Source organism: Cervus canadensis, chromosome 16 (genome assembly GCF_019320065.1).
Source record: "Cervus canadensis isolate Bull #8, Minnesota chromosome 16, ASM1932006v1, whole genome shotgun sequence".
NCBI lineage: Eukaryota > Metazoa > Chordata > Mammalia > Artiodactyla > Cervidae > Cervus > Cervus canadensis.
The window spans coordinates 56,571,734-56,590,279 of NC_057401.1; the positions used below are offsets into that span (position 1 = coordinate 56,571,734).

The 18,546-nt window shown below is 53.8% G+C and overlaps 1 protein-coding gene across 1 annotated transcript in view; it reads right to left on the bottom strand.

Annotated features, from left to right (window-relative positions):
• Nucleotides 1-18,546, bottom strand: part of LOC122454316 (protein S-acyltransferase 21-like) — a 38,540-nt gene that overhangs the window by 14,585 nt on the left and 5,409 nt on the right. Inside the window, exons 4-11 of the mRNA XM_043488692.1 lie at nt 15,490-15,665; nt 14,992-15,093; nt 14,238-14,362; nt 13,458-13,613; nt 11,727-11,839; nt 10,782-10,816; nt 6,786-6,885; nt 2,991-3,025 (exon numbers count right to left, since the gene is read on the bottom strand). Coding sequence (XP_043344627.1) covers nt 2,991-3,025; nt 6,786-6,885; nt 10,782-10,816; nt 11,727-11,839; nt 13,458-13,613; nt 14,238-14,362; nt 14,992-15,093; nt 15,490-15,665 — 842 coding nt within the window. The remainder of the gene's footprint in view (nt 1-2,990; nt 3,026-6,785; nt 6,886-10,781; nt 10,817-11,726; nt 11,840-13,457; nt 13,614-14,237; nt 14,363-14,991; nt 15,094-15,489; nt 15,666-18,546) is intronic.

The window sequence follows — 18,546 nt, forward strand, 5'->3', positions numbered from 1 at the left end:
GGAAAAAATAGAAAATGTTGTTAGATTTTACTTAAAGGATCATGGTTAAATGATATTTTGAAGTGAAATGCAAAGTGATGTGGATTTACATGCTAGTATTGCCAATCAGATTTCTAAGGAAGAAAAACAGGAAGAAAAATTATTGGGTTTTGAAAGAGAACAGCCCTTGCACGGTGAACTGCATTTCCTGGCCAGCTGTTAAACTAAGCAAGAACCTCAGGAACGCTCAGCCTTTGGGACGCTGCCGAGTGCCGTCTTTCTCTAAGCTCCTCGCTCCTGCGGGTCTGTGGGCCCTCTCTGCCCCTCTGCATGCGGGACAGGGATGCAGTGACCCCAGGGCCACAGCCCTCCAGTGCCCCCCGGCTCCAGGGGAGACGACTCTGTGCCCCCACCTGGGGCAGCGACACTGGGAGGAGTCTGGTCCCCCATGAGTGAAGGTGTATTCAGCGCAATGCCAACCCCAAATGCAGGTGACTTGGAACTGGACAAAATCACTTGAAAGTTTACATGGAAAAGCAAATGTGCAAGAATTGTCAAAAATTTTGAAAAATGAAAAAGGCTTGAGAGGAATTTGTCTACTAGGGAGTAAGGAGAGGCTGCAGTAGAAAGAGCTGATGGAGGCAGAAGCAGGTGGGTCCAGACAGAGAGGGGACAGCGGGCCATCTATGTCATGAGGACCACTGACCTTGTTCCCTCTCTCACTGTATCCAAAAACCAAGATGGCATGAGGATCAAAGTGCAAAGAAAGCAAATAAAACTACAAGAATATTACACAAAGACTATTGGAGCAATGTTTGGAGAAGTCAGGAGCAAAGAAGGTTTTTAAAAAACAAAATAAAAATTTGACACATTATGCTTCAGAAAAATTTGTGACCTCTACATTGCAAAAGACGCAATAAAGAAACCTTTTTAAACGACAGATTGGATGAAATATATTTTAGACACACAGAACAAAGAATTAATCAGTATTTTCAATAGGCAAAGAGCTCTTAAAATGGATAATATACAAATACCCCAGTATAAAAATGGGGAAAATATTTGAAAACCTAATGCAATGCACACAAGAGAGATTGTCGAACGGTCAAAACAGATGAAATGATGTACATTCCCACTAGTATCAGGAGGAATGCACATAGAAGCAATGACTTGTTTTACTTGGATAAAACCAAAGATACTGTTCTCGTGCTGCAGTGTCTGGGGGAGCTGGTGGAAGTGTGAGTCACTCTAGCTTTGGGGAAAGTAATCGTGAAGACTTATGACGATTTAGCACAGGCAGCCCTTTGACGTTTGGACGTCCGACCGAAGTAAAGCCAGCTGCGCCTGACAACAGGGCTGCCTCGGCGGCTCAGCGGCAAAGGATCCACCTGCAATGCGAGGGATGTGGGTTCGATCCCTGGACCAGGAAGATCCCCTGGGGGAGGCCGTGGCGACCCACTCCCGGATTCTCGCTTGGAGAATCCCATGGACAGAGAAGCCTGGCAGGCTACGGACCACAGGGTAGCAAAGAGTCAGACATGATGGAAGCGACTTAGCACTCGCACGCACCTGACAATACGGGCACGGAGACACTCCTGGTAAACTGTCTGAACAAGACACACCGGCCAGAACCTCAGAGTCTGTCGGGGGATGGCTGACGAACTCATGGTCTGCCCGTGGAGGACGACGACACTGCCAATGAGAAGCCATCACGTCTGCGTGGAGGGTCACAAGAGCCATCCAGGATGTACAGTTGGGGGTGTAAACTATGGCACGGCAGACGGACAAGTGTGTGTCATCTGATCTTAATCCTGTAAGTCGCACATGTGGGTAGAAAGAGAGCTGATAGCTGCTTGGGTGTCACCCTTGAGCTTCTGTTGGGGGTGCGACTGTTTTTACACTGGTTCACGAGCCTACGTTACGATATAATAATGAAGCAGCAGTGAGGAACTAATCTCAACTGATTCTCACACTTTAAATGGGTAACTGGTCCGGCTTCCTGACATGGAGTTGGTGGGTCTGGCAATACCACAGATGACCAAGCTAAAGGGGGTTGTTTTCAACACTTGAAATCTAAGGCATCTGCTCTGCTGGGTTTCAGACTGGCTTGGGACTGGTGACCTTTGCTTCCTACCGATTTCTTCCTTCTCGAATGGGTGTGTCTAGCCTATGACGGGCCCCTCAGTGTATTTTGGAAGCAAATGGCTTGTTTGGTTTCACGGGTTCACAGATGGAGAGGACTTTGGTCCAGGATGAATCCTGCCTGGAGTCTCAGCCATCACTGATCTGCACCACTGAGATGATGGGCTTTGGGACTTAGAGCTGATGGTTGAATTCAGGGAAGTTGTGATGCAGTGAATTATTCTGTGTGACAGAAGACAGTGGGTTTTGGGGGGCCAGAGGGCAGACTGGTGTGGACCAAATCGTGTCCCTTCAAAAAAGAAGAGCGGTTGACTCTCAAACAACAGAGGTTTGAACTGTGCTGATTAACATATTTGTGTGTGTTTTTCAGTATACCGTTGGCCCTCTGGATTCATGGGTCTCATATCCAAGTATCATCGAATCTTTGACTGAAAGGTCTATGTTTGGTTGAGCCCTTGGATCCAGAACACATGGATATGGATGGCCAACTATGGGACTTTAGCATCCGTGGATTCTGTTAAATGCAAGGGCTCCTGGAGCCAATCTCCCACGAGAATCAAGGGTGACTGCATGGAAGCCCTAAGTGTAAGTGTTAACTGATCACCTGACTCAGAATGAGCCGGCCTGACTTTCAGGAGCTTCACAGAAACCAAATGTTATTAGGGACCGTACAGAAGACATTCAGACTCAACACTGCCCATGTTCTCCAGCTGGCATAGAAAATAGATGAGCGTTGTCTTACTTTCATGTATTTGTTCAGATGTTAGTTGTAAAGAAGTCTGAGAAGAATTATTGTACTTTTTGCAAGATAAGTAAAACTGAGATATGAATAATTGTTAGTAACGTTAAGTGAACTATTTTATTTAACTTACCTCTGTACAGATGAACTCAGGTTGGCAACTGATTTCTGTGAGAATAAATAAAAATCAGTAACATTGCACAAGAAGACATTGTCGATATTGAGGCTATTTTTTTAGAAACTTCAAGTCTGTTCTTAGTGGACTTCACGTGATGCTGTTGCAGGGATGTCTGAGGGCAGGGGAAGGCTCTCACCGAGGAGACTGCTTCCTTCCTCCCCAGCCATGCTGTGTGCCCAGGGGTGGCTTCATTTCTCCTTAGTGAGCACGAATATAGTCAAGTTTTAAGAAAACTGCCAAACAGCTTTCCCAGGTGGTGTCACTTTAAGTCCTTGTTTTAATGTATTAGACACCCAGTTCTTCTACAGATTCACCGTCACGTGGTATTGCTAGCCTTTTCAGTTTTAGCCATTCTGATTCATGTGTGCATGAGTTTGTGTGTGCTCAGTGGGGTCTGCCTGTCACCCCATGGACTGTAGCCCACCAGGCTCCTCTGTTCGTGGGATTCTCCAGGCAAGAGTACTGGAGTGGGTTGCCATGCCCTCCTCCAGGGGATATTCTTGACACAGGGATTGAACCTGCATCTCCTGTGTTGCAGACAGATTCTTTACCACTGAGCCGCCAGGGAAGCCCTGACTCCTGTGCGGTGGTGTCTTCCTGTGGTTTTGATTTGCATTCCCCTCCTGTCTAATGGTGTTGACCATCTTTTCATGTGCTTATTTTTGCCACCTTTTCTTTTCTTTTTGGTGCAGAGTTTGTTCAAATCTTTTCCCATTTTAAAACCTGGATCATTTTTCTTATAATTGAGTTTTGAAAATTCCTTGTATATTCTGGAAACAAGTAGATGGTTTGGAAATACTCCAGCCAAAAGTATTTTTATTTTTGAAACGGTGACTTCCAAAGAGCAAATATTTTTCATTTTATGAAGTCCATTTTTTTTCATATTTTTATTGAATAGTGCTTTTGGTATCACATTAAAGAAAACTTTCCTAACTCAAGATCACAAGATTTTATTCTGCTTTCTTCCCAAAGTATTGTAGTTACCCTTGAAATTTAGCTCTAAGATTGATTTTGAGTTATTTTTGTATCTGCTATGAAATAGCACATTAGGTTCATTTTTTTCCTTGTGGGTAACTGACTGTTCCAGTACCATTATTGAAAATGCATTTCTCCCCATTGAATTGCCTTGGCATCTTGGTTTAAAATCCATTTATTTGGATTGTGTTTAATTTCTCTCAACAATAGTTTGTAGCTTTACATATACGGATTTTGTATTTGTGGTTTTATTATTTTTTGATGCTGCTGTGAATGGAATAGTTTTCTCAGTACTATTTTCAGATTTTTCACTGCTAGTATGCAGGAATATAATTCAGTTTTTAATATTGATTTTGCATCTTACCACCATGCTAAATTATCTTATTATTTCTATTAACTTTTCTGCAGGTTTGTTAGGATCACGTTACCTGCAAATAAATATAGTTTCACTTTCAGATATATATGCCTTTAACTTCTATTTCTTGCTTTACTGTACTGGCTGGAACTTTTTAGTAAAATGTCAGAAGTTTGGAATGCACATTTTTGTCTTGGTCCGAGTCTTAAGGGAAAAGCATTCAGTATGAATTAAGTATGAGTTAGTGGCAAGTTTCATCAGAGTTCCTTATCAGATTTAGGGGGTTCCGACCCTAGGTTGTGAAATTGTTTTATCATATCTAGATGTGTTGTTAACAAATGCTTTTTCTGATTGGGTGCGCTCATATTTATTGTACTTTATTGTATTAATATGTTTATTACATGAATACATTTTCAGATGTTAAGCCGACCTTGCATTTCTGGAATCCTCCTTCCTTAGTCACAGTGTATGACCCTGTTCTGTGTGGGTGCCCGTGTCTGCTTAATGATATTTGCCTCTGTGTTCATGGGTGACATCAGCTTATAAGATTCTTTTTTGGCAAAAGGATCTGGCTTTAGTATTAGGTACTCATATATATACAGAGGATGAGATGGTTGGATGGCGTCACCAACTCGATGGACATGAGTTTGAGTAAGCTTCAGGAGTTGGTGATAGACAGGAAAGCCTGGCATGCTGCAGTCCATGGGGTCGCAGAGTTGGACACGACTGAGTGACTGAACTGAACTGATTATGTACTCACCTCGTAGGATGAACTGTGTGGTATTTCTTTCTTTTCCATTTTCTGAAAGTTTGTGCATGATTGATTTGGTTTTTTTTTTCCCCTTAAAACATCAGGTATAATTCACCAATGAAGCCATTAGGGTCTAGGATTTTCTTTGTGGAGAATTTAAAATTACTAGTTCACAGTTTTTACTTGTTATATGTCCATTTGAATTTTCTATTTCTTCTTGAATCGTTTAGTAATTTGTATCAATTAAGTAGAATGGTAAATCCCTTTCTTAAGGAATAAAGCATGTTTCAACCTTGGAATACTTACAATTAAGTATAGAAAAGTTTAAGAGACCCAAACCCATGACGTTACTATTTTTGCACTTGCAAGTCATCGGCACATTGGTAATTTGGATTTCACTTTCCTGAATGCCAAAGATGATGTGTCCTCCTGTGCAGGAGAGACAAAGCTTTCAGCTCTTAGAATCTTAGAGATGGCCTCGTTCTCTGCTGTTTGCCACCAAATAAATGTATCAAAGCTGCATCCAGGAGACCCTTTGCTGAGATTTAACACAATGGTCAATGACAAGTGTCCGTCAGGGTGGTGGCTGCATGGTCAGGGCTGGCAGCGGGTGTCCAATGGGACTGTCCCAGGCACACTGGAACCTGGGGTCACCCTGGCTTCTATGACAGCAAAGCATAACCCCTGATTGCCTGCTCCCACCTTGGAGTGGATGTCACATTTAGTGGTTGAATCTGGCACAGGGACAGGATTATAGGTTCCCATGAATGTGCTTCCAGACCTCGAGTGGAAGCTGCTGGCACAAGTGTAAACAAGGGAAACATTGCTGCAGCCAAAGGCGGGTACTAACCCCCCTCCTAGTTCTACATCATTACAAACAGCCCCCTTGCTGAGGCCCTCCAGGGCTCGTGAGATGAACTTCCACTGCAGAGAAAGTGAAGTCACCAGTCGCCTGCAGGAATCAGCACAGTCACAAACCTGCTCACATTCACCCACCAGAGACCCCGGAGCCCCTGACCTCAGGGGGCTGAAGAGAGGCAGCCCCGCTGGCTCCATCCTGGGAATGACGGAGATGATGGAGCATGCTCACACGTTACACCCTCATACCACACATACACACACACAACACACATTCACACACACAGAACACAGAGAAAGAATACACACACAAACACACACACACAATACACACAGAATACACACACATCACACACACACCACTCACATCACACTCACACACCACACTAACACATCACACTCACACACAAAACACACACATCACATCACACACACACACCACTCACACATCACACTCACACATAAACAGAACATACACAGAGAGAACACACACATCACATACAGAATACATACATCGCACTCACACACACACTCCACAGAAAACACACGTCACACACACACACACACACCACTCACACTCACACATCACACTCAGTATACCCCCGCGGTTCAGCAGCATCTGTCCCTCACTTTCTCTTCTGTCCCCACCTCCTTGCTCCCCTCCGTGAGCGGCACTCCCCAGGTACCACATAAAGGCTTCAGCTCACACAGCGGTTCCAAACCCGGCTCTGCCCTGGTTCTTGGAGGGCCTGGGGCCCAGCCCTGGGCTCTGGCCCTGTGGGGCGGCTCATGCCGGAGGCTGGGGGCTCACCTTCAGCGACGTCGGGGTGTCCTCTGGCTGTACGGTGGCGGTGGCGGTGGCACACAGACTCGAGTGCCGGGAAGGGGGCGGGAGCTCCTCGGGCGACTCTCTGTGAGGACGGTGGGGGTGGGGGGGTGGGGGTGTAGTTAGCGGGGCGGGAGCTCCTCAGGCGACTCTCTGTGAGGACGGTGGGGGTGGGGGGGGTGTAGTTAGCGGGGCGGGAGCTCCTCAGGCGACTCTCTGTGAGGACGGTGGGGGTGGGGGGGTGTAATTAGCGGGGGCGGGAGCTCCTCGGGCGTCTCTCTGTGAGGACGGTGGGGGGGGGAGCTCCTCGGGCGTCTCTCTGTGAGGACGGTTGGGGGTGGGGAGCGGGTGTAATTAGCGGGGGCGGCGGGGGGAGCCTGGCTGAGGTTGGGGTGCAACACACGGCCCTCCTCCCCCGCAGGGCTCCGAGCGGCTGCCGGGAGGCCCGCACGGGGCTGCGCGTGCCCACGACTGCCAGCCCCGGGGGCGCCAGAAGAGGGGCTTCTCCCCGCCGAGCACCCCGGCCCCTGCACGTGCCAGTCTGAGCAGCAGTGGGGCAGGGGCCTGCAGAAGCGCACAAGGGCCACGGCACGGCCCCTCCCTGCGGAGGCCCCGGGAGATGGACCCGGGACGCTCGTCCTGGACACCCTCGGGGGGTGGCGTCATCACAGGAACAAGAAGGGGACTCGGCCTCTGCTACCGACCTGAAGGTGGGGCGTGAGAACAGGGCGGGCCGGTCAAAGCTCCAGACCCAGCATCCGCGGGGGGGCGCGGCCCCGGGAGTCTTGACCCGCTTGTGCACAGCCCAGCGGGGTGAGCCGCTGGGACCGTGTCCTCTTGGTCACTCGGTCTGTGTAGCAATGGGAACGGGCACAGGCCACGCCTGCAAGATTAGACAGTGCACACCTGCCTGTGTGTGGTCATCCCCATGCACGTTTTCATTCTGGCTGGTCAGTCCCAATAATCCAGTCCAGTTACAGTCCCACAGTAGCTAACAGTCCAAAAGGAACATGCCCAATAAACCGGTCTGATCACTGCTGCTAGAGACACACTCTGTAAAGTCCCACAAAGTGCTTCCACTGAACACCCGTGAGACACAGCAGTGCCCAGGGTTCGCGCATATTCCCAGGTCTCCAGAAGCCCAGATGCCTGACCTGCTCCAGCAGCATCCCCCCAGGCTGTGTCTACGACTCACCGTTTGTTTCCAAGGCCAACCATTCAACATCACACTAATCCAAGTCTATGCCCCAACCACTGAAGCCAAAGAAGCTGAAGTTGACTGGTTCTATGATGACCTACAAGACCTTCTAGAACTAACACCTAAAAAAAGACATCCTTTTCTTCATAAGGGATTGGAGTGCAAAGTAGGAAGTCAAGAGATACCTGCACTAACAGGCAAGTTTGGCTTTGGAGTACAGGATGAAGTAGGGCAAAGGCTAACAAGAGTTCTGTGAAGAGAACGCACTGGTCATAGCAAACACCCTCTTCCAACAACACAGGAGATAACTCTAGATATGGACATCACCAGATGATCAATACCGAAATTAGATAGACTATATTCTTTGCAGCTGAAGATGGAGAAGCTCTATATAGTCAGCAAAAACATGAGCTAGAGCTGACTCTGGCTCATATCATCAGCTCCTTTTGTAAAATTCAGATTTAAATTGAAGAAAGTAGGGAAAATCACTAGGCCATTCAGGTATGACCTAAACCAAATCTCTTATGATTAATAGACTCAAGGGATTAGATCTGATAGGCAGACTGCCTGAAGAACTATGGACAGAGGTTAATAACATTGTACAGGTGGCAGTGACCAAAACCATCCCAAAGAAAAAGAAATGCAAGAAGGCAAAGTGGTTGTCTGAGGAGACTTTACAAATAGCTGAGCAAAGAAGAGAATCAAAAAGCAAGGGAGAAAGGGAAAGATATACCCAACTGAATGCAGAGTTCCAGAAAACAGCAAGGAGAGATAAGAAAGCCTTCTTCTATGACCAATGCAAAGAAACAGAGGAAAACAATAGAATGGGAAAGACTAGAGATCTCTTCAAGAAAATTGGAGCTATCAAAGGAATGAGGACAGAAATGGTGCGGACCTAATAGAGGCAGAAGAGATTAAGAAGTGGCAAGGATACACGGAACTATGTACAAAATGTCCTCATGACCTCCTCACCTAGAGTCAGACACCCTGGAGTGTGAAAGGAAGTGGCCCTCAGGAAGCATCACTGTGAACAAAGCTCGTGCAGGTGATGGAATTCCAGCTGAACTATTTAAAATCCTAAAAGATGGTGCTGTTAAAGTCAGCATGTCAATATGTCAGCAAATTTGGAAAACTCAGCAGGGGCCACAGGATTCAAAAAGGTCAGTTTTCATTCCAGTCCTAAAGAAGGGCAATGTCAAAGAATGTTCAAACTATAGGACAATTGTACTCATTTCACATATTAGTAAGGTTATGCTCAAAATCCTTCAAGCTAGGCTTCAGCTATACGTGAACTGAGAACTTCCAGATGTATGAGTTGGATTTAGAAAAGGCAGAGGAACTAGAGATCAAATTGCCAACATTCATTGGATCATAGAGAAGGCAAGGGAATTCCAGAAAAACATCTACTTTTGCTTCATTGACTACGCTAAACCTTTGTGAGGATCACGACAAACTGTGGAAAATTCTTCGGGAGATTGGGAATACCAGACCACCTTGCCTGTCTCCTGAGAAACCTGTGTAAGAGTCAAGAAGCAACAGTTGAAACTGGACATGGAACAGCTGAGTGGTTCCAAATCGGGAAAGGAGTACATCAAGGCTGTATATTCTCACTCTGTTTAACTTATAAGAGATATGCAGACAATACCACTCTAATGGCAGAAAGAAGAGGAATTAAAGAACCTCTTGATGAGGGTGAAAGGGGACAGTGAAAAGGATGGCTTAGTTCAAAAAACTAAGATCATGGCATCAGGTCCCATCACTTCATGGCAAATAGAAGGGGAAAAAGTAGAAAGGGTGACAGACTTTATTTTCTGGGCTCCAAAATCACTATTGACAGTGACTGCAGCCATGAAATTAAAAGACACTTGCTCCTTGGAAGGAAAGCTGCGACAAACCTAGACAGCATATTAAAAAGCAAAGACATCACTTTGCTGACAAAGGTCTGTATAGTCAAAGCTCTGGTTTTCCCAGTAGTCATGTACGGTTGTAAGAGTTGGATCATATAGATGGCTGAGTGCTGAAAAAATGATGCTTTTGAATTGTAGTATTGGAGAAGACTCTTGAGAGTCCCTTGGGCTGCAAGGAGATCAAACCAGTCAATCCTTAAGGAAGTCAATCCTGAATATTCATTGGAAGGACTGATGCTGAAGCTGAAGCTCCAATCCTTTGGCCACCTGATGAGAACTGACTCACTGGAAAAGACCCTGATGCTGGGAAATATTGAAGGCAAAAGGAGAAGGGGGCAACAGAGGATGAGGTGGTTAGACAGCATCACCAGCTCAATGCACATGAGTTTGAGCAGACTCCGCGAGACAGTGCAGGACAGAGCAGCCTGGCGTGCTGCAGTCCATGGGGTTGAGAGTCAGACTCAACTTAGTGAGGGAACAACAAAAAATGAAGTCCAGTCCTGAAAACAGCCCAGTGTCCTGTAGGACACACAGCAGACGACAGACCATCATCAAGAAGCAGACGGATCAGCTTCCAGGGAAACTTGGGGTATCAGGAAGGTGCCTTTGGATTTGATGAGGTAAAGTGGACCATTTAGTTAACGACAACCACCAGTTACGCTGTAATAAGACAACCTTGGCTCCTACTTCACTAAATAAATTAATAGAAGATGATTTAAAAACCAAAATATGAAGCAAATAAAAATAATGAAAGTATTAGCAAGGAGTATGGAGGATACTCTGTGAAAAAAAGAGTGATTTTTTAAAAGCAAGGCAGTTGAGAAGAATGTAGCTGTTTCAGACGTAAAAAACAGCTCTAAGGAAATGGCGACTTACCCCTGCTCGGAGGGTCCCAGGGGGCTGTGCAGACGCTGTGGGGGGAAAGCAGTCACACAATGACGACCCTGAGCTTATCAACACAGCGCCCGTGTCATCTGCAGCTCACTTGGAGCAGGGCTGCCTCGGGGTCTCGGGGTCCCGGACGAGGGTCTCACAGGGGAGCCCCTTCCCTGCGCCCTTGCTCATCTGTGCATCTCTGCTTCTCATTAGTAAGAGACAGGAAGTAGAAGGCTGGGTCACGTGAGATGTACTTATTTTACTTTTTAAGAAAATGCCAACTCTTTGCAAAGTGCTGTAGCTTCATACGCCACCAGCCACGTGCGAGCCCTGGGGGTTGGGCTTTTTGGTCACGGCCACTCTGGAGGCCAAGTGGCGGTGTCTCATCGTGGTTTCAGCTTGTGTTTCCTTAAGGGGGAATGATGCTGATGTTCACCATCTGGGTTTGTCTGCCACCCATGGGATCCCTGTTGGTGAAGTGTGTGCAGATATTTTGCCCATTTAAAAAACCTGATCAGTGTTCTTGTAACTGAATTTTGAAAGTTCTATGTATATTCTGGGTACATATATATGATTTGCAAATGATTGTTTCTCTCTGTGGCTTATATTTTCATTTTCTGAATGGTGACCTTTAAAGACTAAAAGTTAACTTCGATGAGGAGCTGCAAAAATGGGTGGGTCGGAAAGGTGTCAGCCCTGCTGGCTTGATCTTGTGGAGAGTCAATTCAGAAACGATACAACACCCACACCCACAGGACTCGCCAAAGAGCCACATACACAGAACCCCACACGTGCACTGCATCACATACACCCCCCCCAAAACACTCGCATATATGTGCCACACCCCACCCCCGCCACACCAACACAGAGGTCCCGGCCTCCAGGTGACCTTGGGCCCCCTACCCAGTCCTGGACGGATAGATGGGGGAGCAGGGATGCCGGTACCTGTGACAGGTCTTCTATTTGTAAACGCACATCCCTCTGCCCTGTCTGGTGTTTCGAGTCCTGCTGTTGGCGGCCCTGCGTCATGTAATCAAACGTGCTCAACCTTTTGGCCACTGGAAAGGAGAAAGCAGGCAAGAGACAGTCACCAGCCACCCGTCCACGGCCCGCAGTGCTGGGAGGTGGCTCCTGACCGGGAGCCTGGGCAGTGGCCGGAAGGCCACCCCAAGCCTGGCTGACCTTCGGGCCGAAGCCAGCAGGTGCCCGCACCCGTGGAGCCCACCAGCCCCCGTCCCGGGGGCCTCACAGACCCGTAAAGTCAGCGTGGATGCGGCAAGTGTGGAGCTCAGCTCTGTCTTAAGGTGAGACAGTGGCCAGCACGTGGCAGACAGACTCAGGTTATTAAAGAGTCTCTAACATGTTTCTCAACAGAAGATCACTACTAACAAAAGGAGACACGATCCGGTCCTGTGTCTCCACCCTGGTGGTGCGGGGTGGGGGCTAACTTTCCATTTCTTTCCCTGAAAACTGACAAACATGGGAACAGATGGTTTATAATTATTTCTGGAAAGAGAAAAGGCCACCCACAGAAGCCTATTTGCAGCTTGAGGAGCAGACAGAAGACCGCCGCCCCCACAGCCCCCGTGGGCGGGGGGGGGGGGTCTGCTCCCAAGGGGGGGCCCGGCTCAGCCCCTCCCCCACCTCGCCCCCTCCCCGGGGGCTCCTACAAGGGCTGTTTCTTCTGGAGCCTTGAATTCTTTCTCCGTTAACTGCACACACTGCCTCAGAGGCCGTCGCAGTCTGAGGACACGAACTGGACCTTGTTGACATTCTAGTGAAGACATCCAATCTTCTGCCCAGGTCTGCACAAAGGCCCCCCCAGACATGGGTGCCGGCAGGCTCTGCACGTCTCTGGAGCCCGCCTGGTGTGACACGGGCGTGGCCAGAGCACACAGAGGAGGAGAGGCAGGACAGGCCTGCGTCCCCGGTCAGACCCTCACAGCCTCCGTGCGGCTGCCCAGCGCCTCCTCGCGCCTCCGCCTGAGGCCGTCTCCCCCGCAGGCTCGATGAGGACTCATAGCCGGGCCAGGCGGCCGCGTCTGTGAACTGGCCTGGTGGCTCCGCCTCAGGCCCCCTGTCTGCGGGGCCCCGTCCTGGCCACCTCCCCGCCCCCCACCACCAGGAGCTGCAGACGCAATTGGCAAGTTCAGTGTTCTTCATCATCAGGGATTCTGGCGGGTGCTTCTCTAAATGCCCTGTTCCTGCCTCACAGACTCCATCCTCTCATCTCTCTCAACACTGTCACCGCCCACTTTCTAACCCCTCTGTGTTTCGGCGGGTCTCAGACTAGAACTCAGCCCTCTGCCCTCTGGGGTGTTCCTTTCTACCCTGAACTCACTGCTGGAGGAGGCGGCCTGCTGGGGACCTGTGTGAGCACAGGGGTGAAGGCCAGCCAACCTGGGAAGCACGTGCTCAGGGGAGCACGTGCTCAGGTAGAGGGGAGCCTGGGGAGCACGTGCTCAGGTAGAGGGGAGCCTGGGGAGCACGTGCTCAGTAGAGGGGAGCCTGGGGAGCACGTGCTCAGGTAGAGGGGAGCCTGGGGAGCACGTGCTCAGGTAGAGGGGAGCCTGGGGAGCACGTGCTCAGGTAGAGGGGAGCCTGGGGAGCACGTGCTCAGTAGAGGGGAGCCTGGGGAGCACGTACTCAGTAGAGGGGAGCCTGGGGAGCACGTACTCAGGTAGAGGTGGAAGAAGAGCAGGTGGCCGAGCAGCAGCAGGCTGATGAGCGCCAGCAGCAGCACCAGCAGCCCGAGCGCCAGGAGGACGCCTTTGCTGGTCCTCACGGGGGAGATCGGGAGGAAGAGCAGCCACGTGTCCTTGTTGGAGATACCTGTGGAGGCAGAGCCTCATCGGGTGCATCCCAGGGTCAGCCTTGGCAGTGGGGGCGGGGACACCAGCTGGAGAGAGCCCCTCCCTGCCTACCCAGCGAGCCCCTCCCTGTGCAGGTGGCCCCTCCCTTCCCAGATGAGCCCCTCCCTGCCCAGATGAGCCCCTCCCTGCCCAGGTGGCGCCTCCTCATTGCCCTGCCTAACCTAAGTGCCCTTGCAGCCCCTCCTCTCTGCAGTGGGCATTGATTCCCTTTATGGATCTGGAAGGTGAGGCTCGGAGAGGGTAACTAAGTGCCCAGGTCACAGAGCCTGACCCTGGCGTCCACTGTGCTGGCCTCCCCACTGTCCCTACAGCTGAAAGACCACAGCCACCACCTTGGGGCATTTCCAGGACATAGTCCTCTGTGACAAGGGGACCGGGCACCCCAACCACAGTTTCCAACAACCAACTGAGGAAAAGCAGGGAGGGGTTGTGTGTGGGCCAGTGAAGGCCGAGTTTCAGCTGAAATGTCTTCAGCCCACAACTAGGTCTGGACAGGTACTTGGGCCCAGATTGCCCAGTGTGGCACCCTGGGTGGGCGGGCGGTGGGCGGACGGCCAGCCTGGGGGGCAGGGGGGGTGCGCACTCCGGTAGCGTGAGTCGGTGCGCAGGGCGGCGGGGTTGAAGAAGTACTGCAAGAAGATGTACAGAAGGATGACGATGATGCAGAGCAGACCGGCCAAAGCAGAGGCCACCGAGCTGAAGAAGCACCTGCGGGCAGAGCTGGCTGAGTGCCTGGAGGCCTGACGGCCCAGGAGCGGGGCCGCCAGCTCCGGTGTGTCCCTGCCGAGCCCCAGGACCCCCGCCAAGCCCCCTGGGCCCCTGCTGGGCCCCAGAACCCTTGTCAAGAGCCTGTGACCAGAATAATATCTCTTCCTCCAAAACAATAAACCCTAGGCAGCAACTCTCAAGAGTGTGGTTTCACTGAAGTGTCTTCCCTCAGTCTTCCTGATGTTACACCTTTAACGTTTTCAATGTTAAACAGGATCTGATTGTTTAACAGGGTCTAGTTGATTCCCCACTTTTCCTGAAGGTCCCTTACACCTGCCCCCAGGCCTCTGACCCCCTGTTCCCCGGTGGCCCCGTCCTGCTGACCCTGCCTGTGGACGTGGGGACTCCTGGGCCCACCTGCCTCCTGGAGCCCCACTCAGCCTGCTCTGCGTCAGGACCTGCAGCGCCCGTGAGCTTGCCCCCCTTGGCCCTCCTCCAGGCGTGCGGGCAGGGAGCAGGCACCCTAAGGGGTGTGCCCTGGAGGAGGGGCGCTGAGCAGGCGGGCCCTGCCCTGGTGCTGCCCTCCACCAGGGCCCCTCTGCCATTGGGGGAGGGGGGGGGACCCTCACCAGTAATTTCTGCTTCCCACGCAGTTGTTCAGCCATTTGCAGTGATGGTCAAAGCCTGAGACACACTTGTTGCAGGCGCTGCAATGCTTGGCTTTGGCACTCCTGGGAGGGAGGGTGGACGGGGCAGCCTGTCAGTAGGCTGTGCGGTGGGGGGCCGGGCAGACCCCGTCTGCTCAGAGGGTCCACCCGATGCAGTGGGCGGGTCCACCCGATGCAGTGGGCGTCTTCCCCCGGCCTGCTTCCAGTCGCTCCCGCCCGCCCACGGACGCCCCCGGGGCCCTGAGCAGCTGGGGGAAGTGATCGGGCGGAGGTCAGCGGCTGTCTGAGACCTCAGACGGGCGCTCGGCCCAGGAGGGGGCGGGGGGCTGTGCCCGGGACCCCGCCTCTCTGAGAGGGGTCTGGGCCAGGCACCTGCCTGGGAGCAGGGGCGCCCGAGTACGGCCCGGCCCGGGACACAGCCCGGCGCCCCTGCCATGGCCGTCCCCCCCAGACACGCACACGGGGACCTCGCAGAGATGGCAGTGTTGGTTCTGGATGACGTGCGGGTGTTTGGACCGGTCGAAGGTCGGCATAGGCTGAGAGTAGTTCTTCAAGCGGACGCTGGCTTCGGCCGGGTCAATGGAAATGGCGACCAGATGGGCTAAGAAGTGGAAGAAGAATATCCCGCCGGTCACCTGCAGGGGGCGTCAAGGAGCAACTCGGCCCAGGCAGCTGCGGGGCCCGTCCCGGAGGCGGGTGGTTGGGCCCTCAGCCACCTGGGGGACCGTCCAGGAGGCGGGTGGTTGGGCCCTCAGCCACCTGGGGGACCGTCCAGGAGGCGGGTGGTTGGGCCCTCAGCCGCTGGGGGGCCCATACGTGGCTGGCGGCAGGGAGCAGGCCTGCCCCTCTGGCAGCCGCGTGCCCTGCCAACCCCGGAACCCTTTGTCCTGCAAGGACAGAGCAGGATCAGCTGTGGCCCTGAGACCCCTGCCGAGCCTCCTGGAGGAGCAGGCCAGGCCTGTGCGTGCCGGTGGGCACCAAGCTGGTACCGGAAGGGATGGTGGGGGTCCTTGGGGCAGCAGGGCCGTGCTGAGCGTGAGTCCTCAGGAAAACGAGGAGGGTGGGAGGGTTCAAACACCTGCCGGTGAGCCTCTGTGGCCACTGGCCCCGCGACTGTCGTCTGTGATTGTCTGTCCCTGTTTCTCTGTGTCTGTCTCTGTCTGTCTCTGTCTGTCTGTCTGTCTCTCTATTCCCCCCAGCCCTCTCGGCATCCCCCGCCCGGAGCTCCCAGGGTGACCTCACGCGCTCAGATCCACCCTCTGCACAATCTCTCCAGGGACCAACACACTGTCCCCATGGAAACCAAACAGGAGGAAGCACAGCTCTGGCTCCCCTCAGCCCTGCCCTGCTTCCCAGGACGGTCCTGCGGGGAGGGTTGGGGTGCACAGGCCCGCTCTGCAAGGGCCGCCTGGGCGTGGCGGGCAGGGCCTCTGGCCCACTCCCTGCCCGCCAGCAGGGTCTACGGGGCACTGCCATGTGTGGGCTCTGGGCAGGGCCGGCCTCCTGGGCCCTCCTCACTCAGCACTGCCGTTGGGTTCAGGCTCCCACGGCCCCTGCGGCGCTCAGCTCGGCAGAGACCCTGGGCTCCGGGCGCCCGTTTACGGCCTGCATGGGCCTCCTCGGACCCACCACCCGCAGGGCGTGGCCAGCCTCAGCGGGGGCCGCTTTGCCCGAAGCTGCTCGGCTCCCCGTCCTCCAGCCTCCAGCGCAGACCCCAGGCTCTGGGTGCCAGGCATGGGGTGAGGGAAGCCCGGGCCAGCTAGGGGACACGGGGACCACCATGAGGGCTACAGTGAGCTGGGCCAGAGGGCAGGGCTGACCGGAGGGCTGGTGCCCGGGTCAGGGCTGGTGCCCGGGTCCAGGGTTGGTGCCTGGGTCAGAGCTGGTGCCCGGGTCCAGGGTTGGTGCCTGGGTCAGAGCTGGTGCCCGGGTCAGGGCTGGCCGGGCGCATGGCCTGGAGGACGTGGGAAGCGAGGCTGACTGAGGACCAGCTGGGCCAGGGACCCCACGGGGGCGGGGCTGCCGGATCCCTTGGAGCCACTGGGGCCCTTCCCTGTGGCGCAGCCGGGGGGCCCCGCAGGGCTGGGTGGGGGGTGAGGACCGCCCCCCGCCCGTGCTGACCAGCAGACGGAGCCCCGCCCTGCGCAGGGTGAGGGGCGGTGGGCGGGGCTCCGTGGCCAGCCTGCGGTGTCACAACTGGTGGCACCACACGTCTGTGCCCACTGACCCCCGGGCACCCACTTCCGGAGCACAGCAGGCCGCTCTGTTTGTGTGGTTCCCGGGGCAACCGGAGCGCATCCAGAGCACAGACGGGAGGGGCCGGCGGGGTGGGCCGGGGGCAGGAAGTGGCTCGCTGCCCAGGTGAGGCCCTGCTCAGCTGGCTGCAGTGGGCTTGACCCCACCGGGCACCTTCGGGCAGGGCAGGGACTATGGGCAGGACGGCAGGCGGGTGGCCCACGTGTTCTCTCCCCATGAGACCACTGCCAGGCAGGGAGTGTGGCACGGCGCCCATACTCAGACCCTTGGCCTTACATGGAGACGCCTGACCCATGGCCGACAGGCAGCCCCGTGGACTCCCCAGAACTGCAGGTGCCAGGGACCCCAGGACAGCGTGCTGCCTGGATGCAGTGGGCCACGCTGCCAGGGCCCCTCAGACACTGAGAGTCCACAGCAGGCACACACCTGGGCCCGTCTGCAGGGGGGCAGGCAGGGTCGGCCATGCTTGCCCAAGATGGCCTGGCCAATCCCGTTGGTCACACACAGGGTGAGTGGCACTGAGCCCCAGAACAGACGGGTGCAGGTGGGTGGCACACCCTCCAGCTGCTGGCTTTCACTTTCAGATGTAATTTTATCTCCCAGAGTCTTAGGTTCAGGTTAATAATACAGAGAGCCTGGCCTGGCGTCTCACTCCCAGCAAACAGGACCCGAGCTCCAGGACGCGGACGCGGCTCCCCTGGCAACTATCTGCAGTCAGTAAACAAACAGCCTGGGCGCGGCCCGGACACCCGCCCTGGCCCCCGGCTGCTGTGCTGGTCCTGGGCTGGGGGCGGGGCCCACACTGGAGCACCCCCTCACGGCCTGGGTCCCAGAGGACCCCCGCCCCTCCTGCCCCTCCCGCACTCGCAGGGCGGCCAGGGTCCAACTTGCTGACCCCTCCCCCCCCCCCCCCCCCCCGTCTCCAGGGGGCCTGTGGGGTGCTGCCCGACTTCCGGAAGCTCCACAGCCCTGACCCTGGGCCTGGGACCTCCGTCAGCTCTGCTCCTGGGTCCCTGCAGGTGCCAAGGGGCACCGGCGCCCCCCCGTGGCCAGAGCGCGGCACTCAAGTGCCCTTCTGGGACTTCACTGCCACAGGGCAGGTCTGGGCAGCAGGAGACTTGACCAGAAAACATGTCCTGCGGGCAGTCTGAGCTCTGGACAGCCAGGAAGGCCACCCTGCATCCTCGGCCTGGGACAGGCAGGAGGGGCTCACAGAGACTGGGTGCTGAGCCACCCAGGGGCAGGGGCCACAGGGGCGGG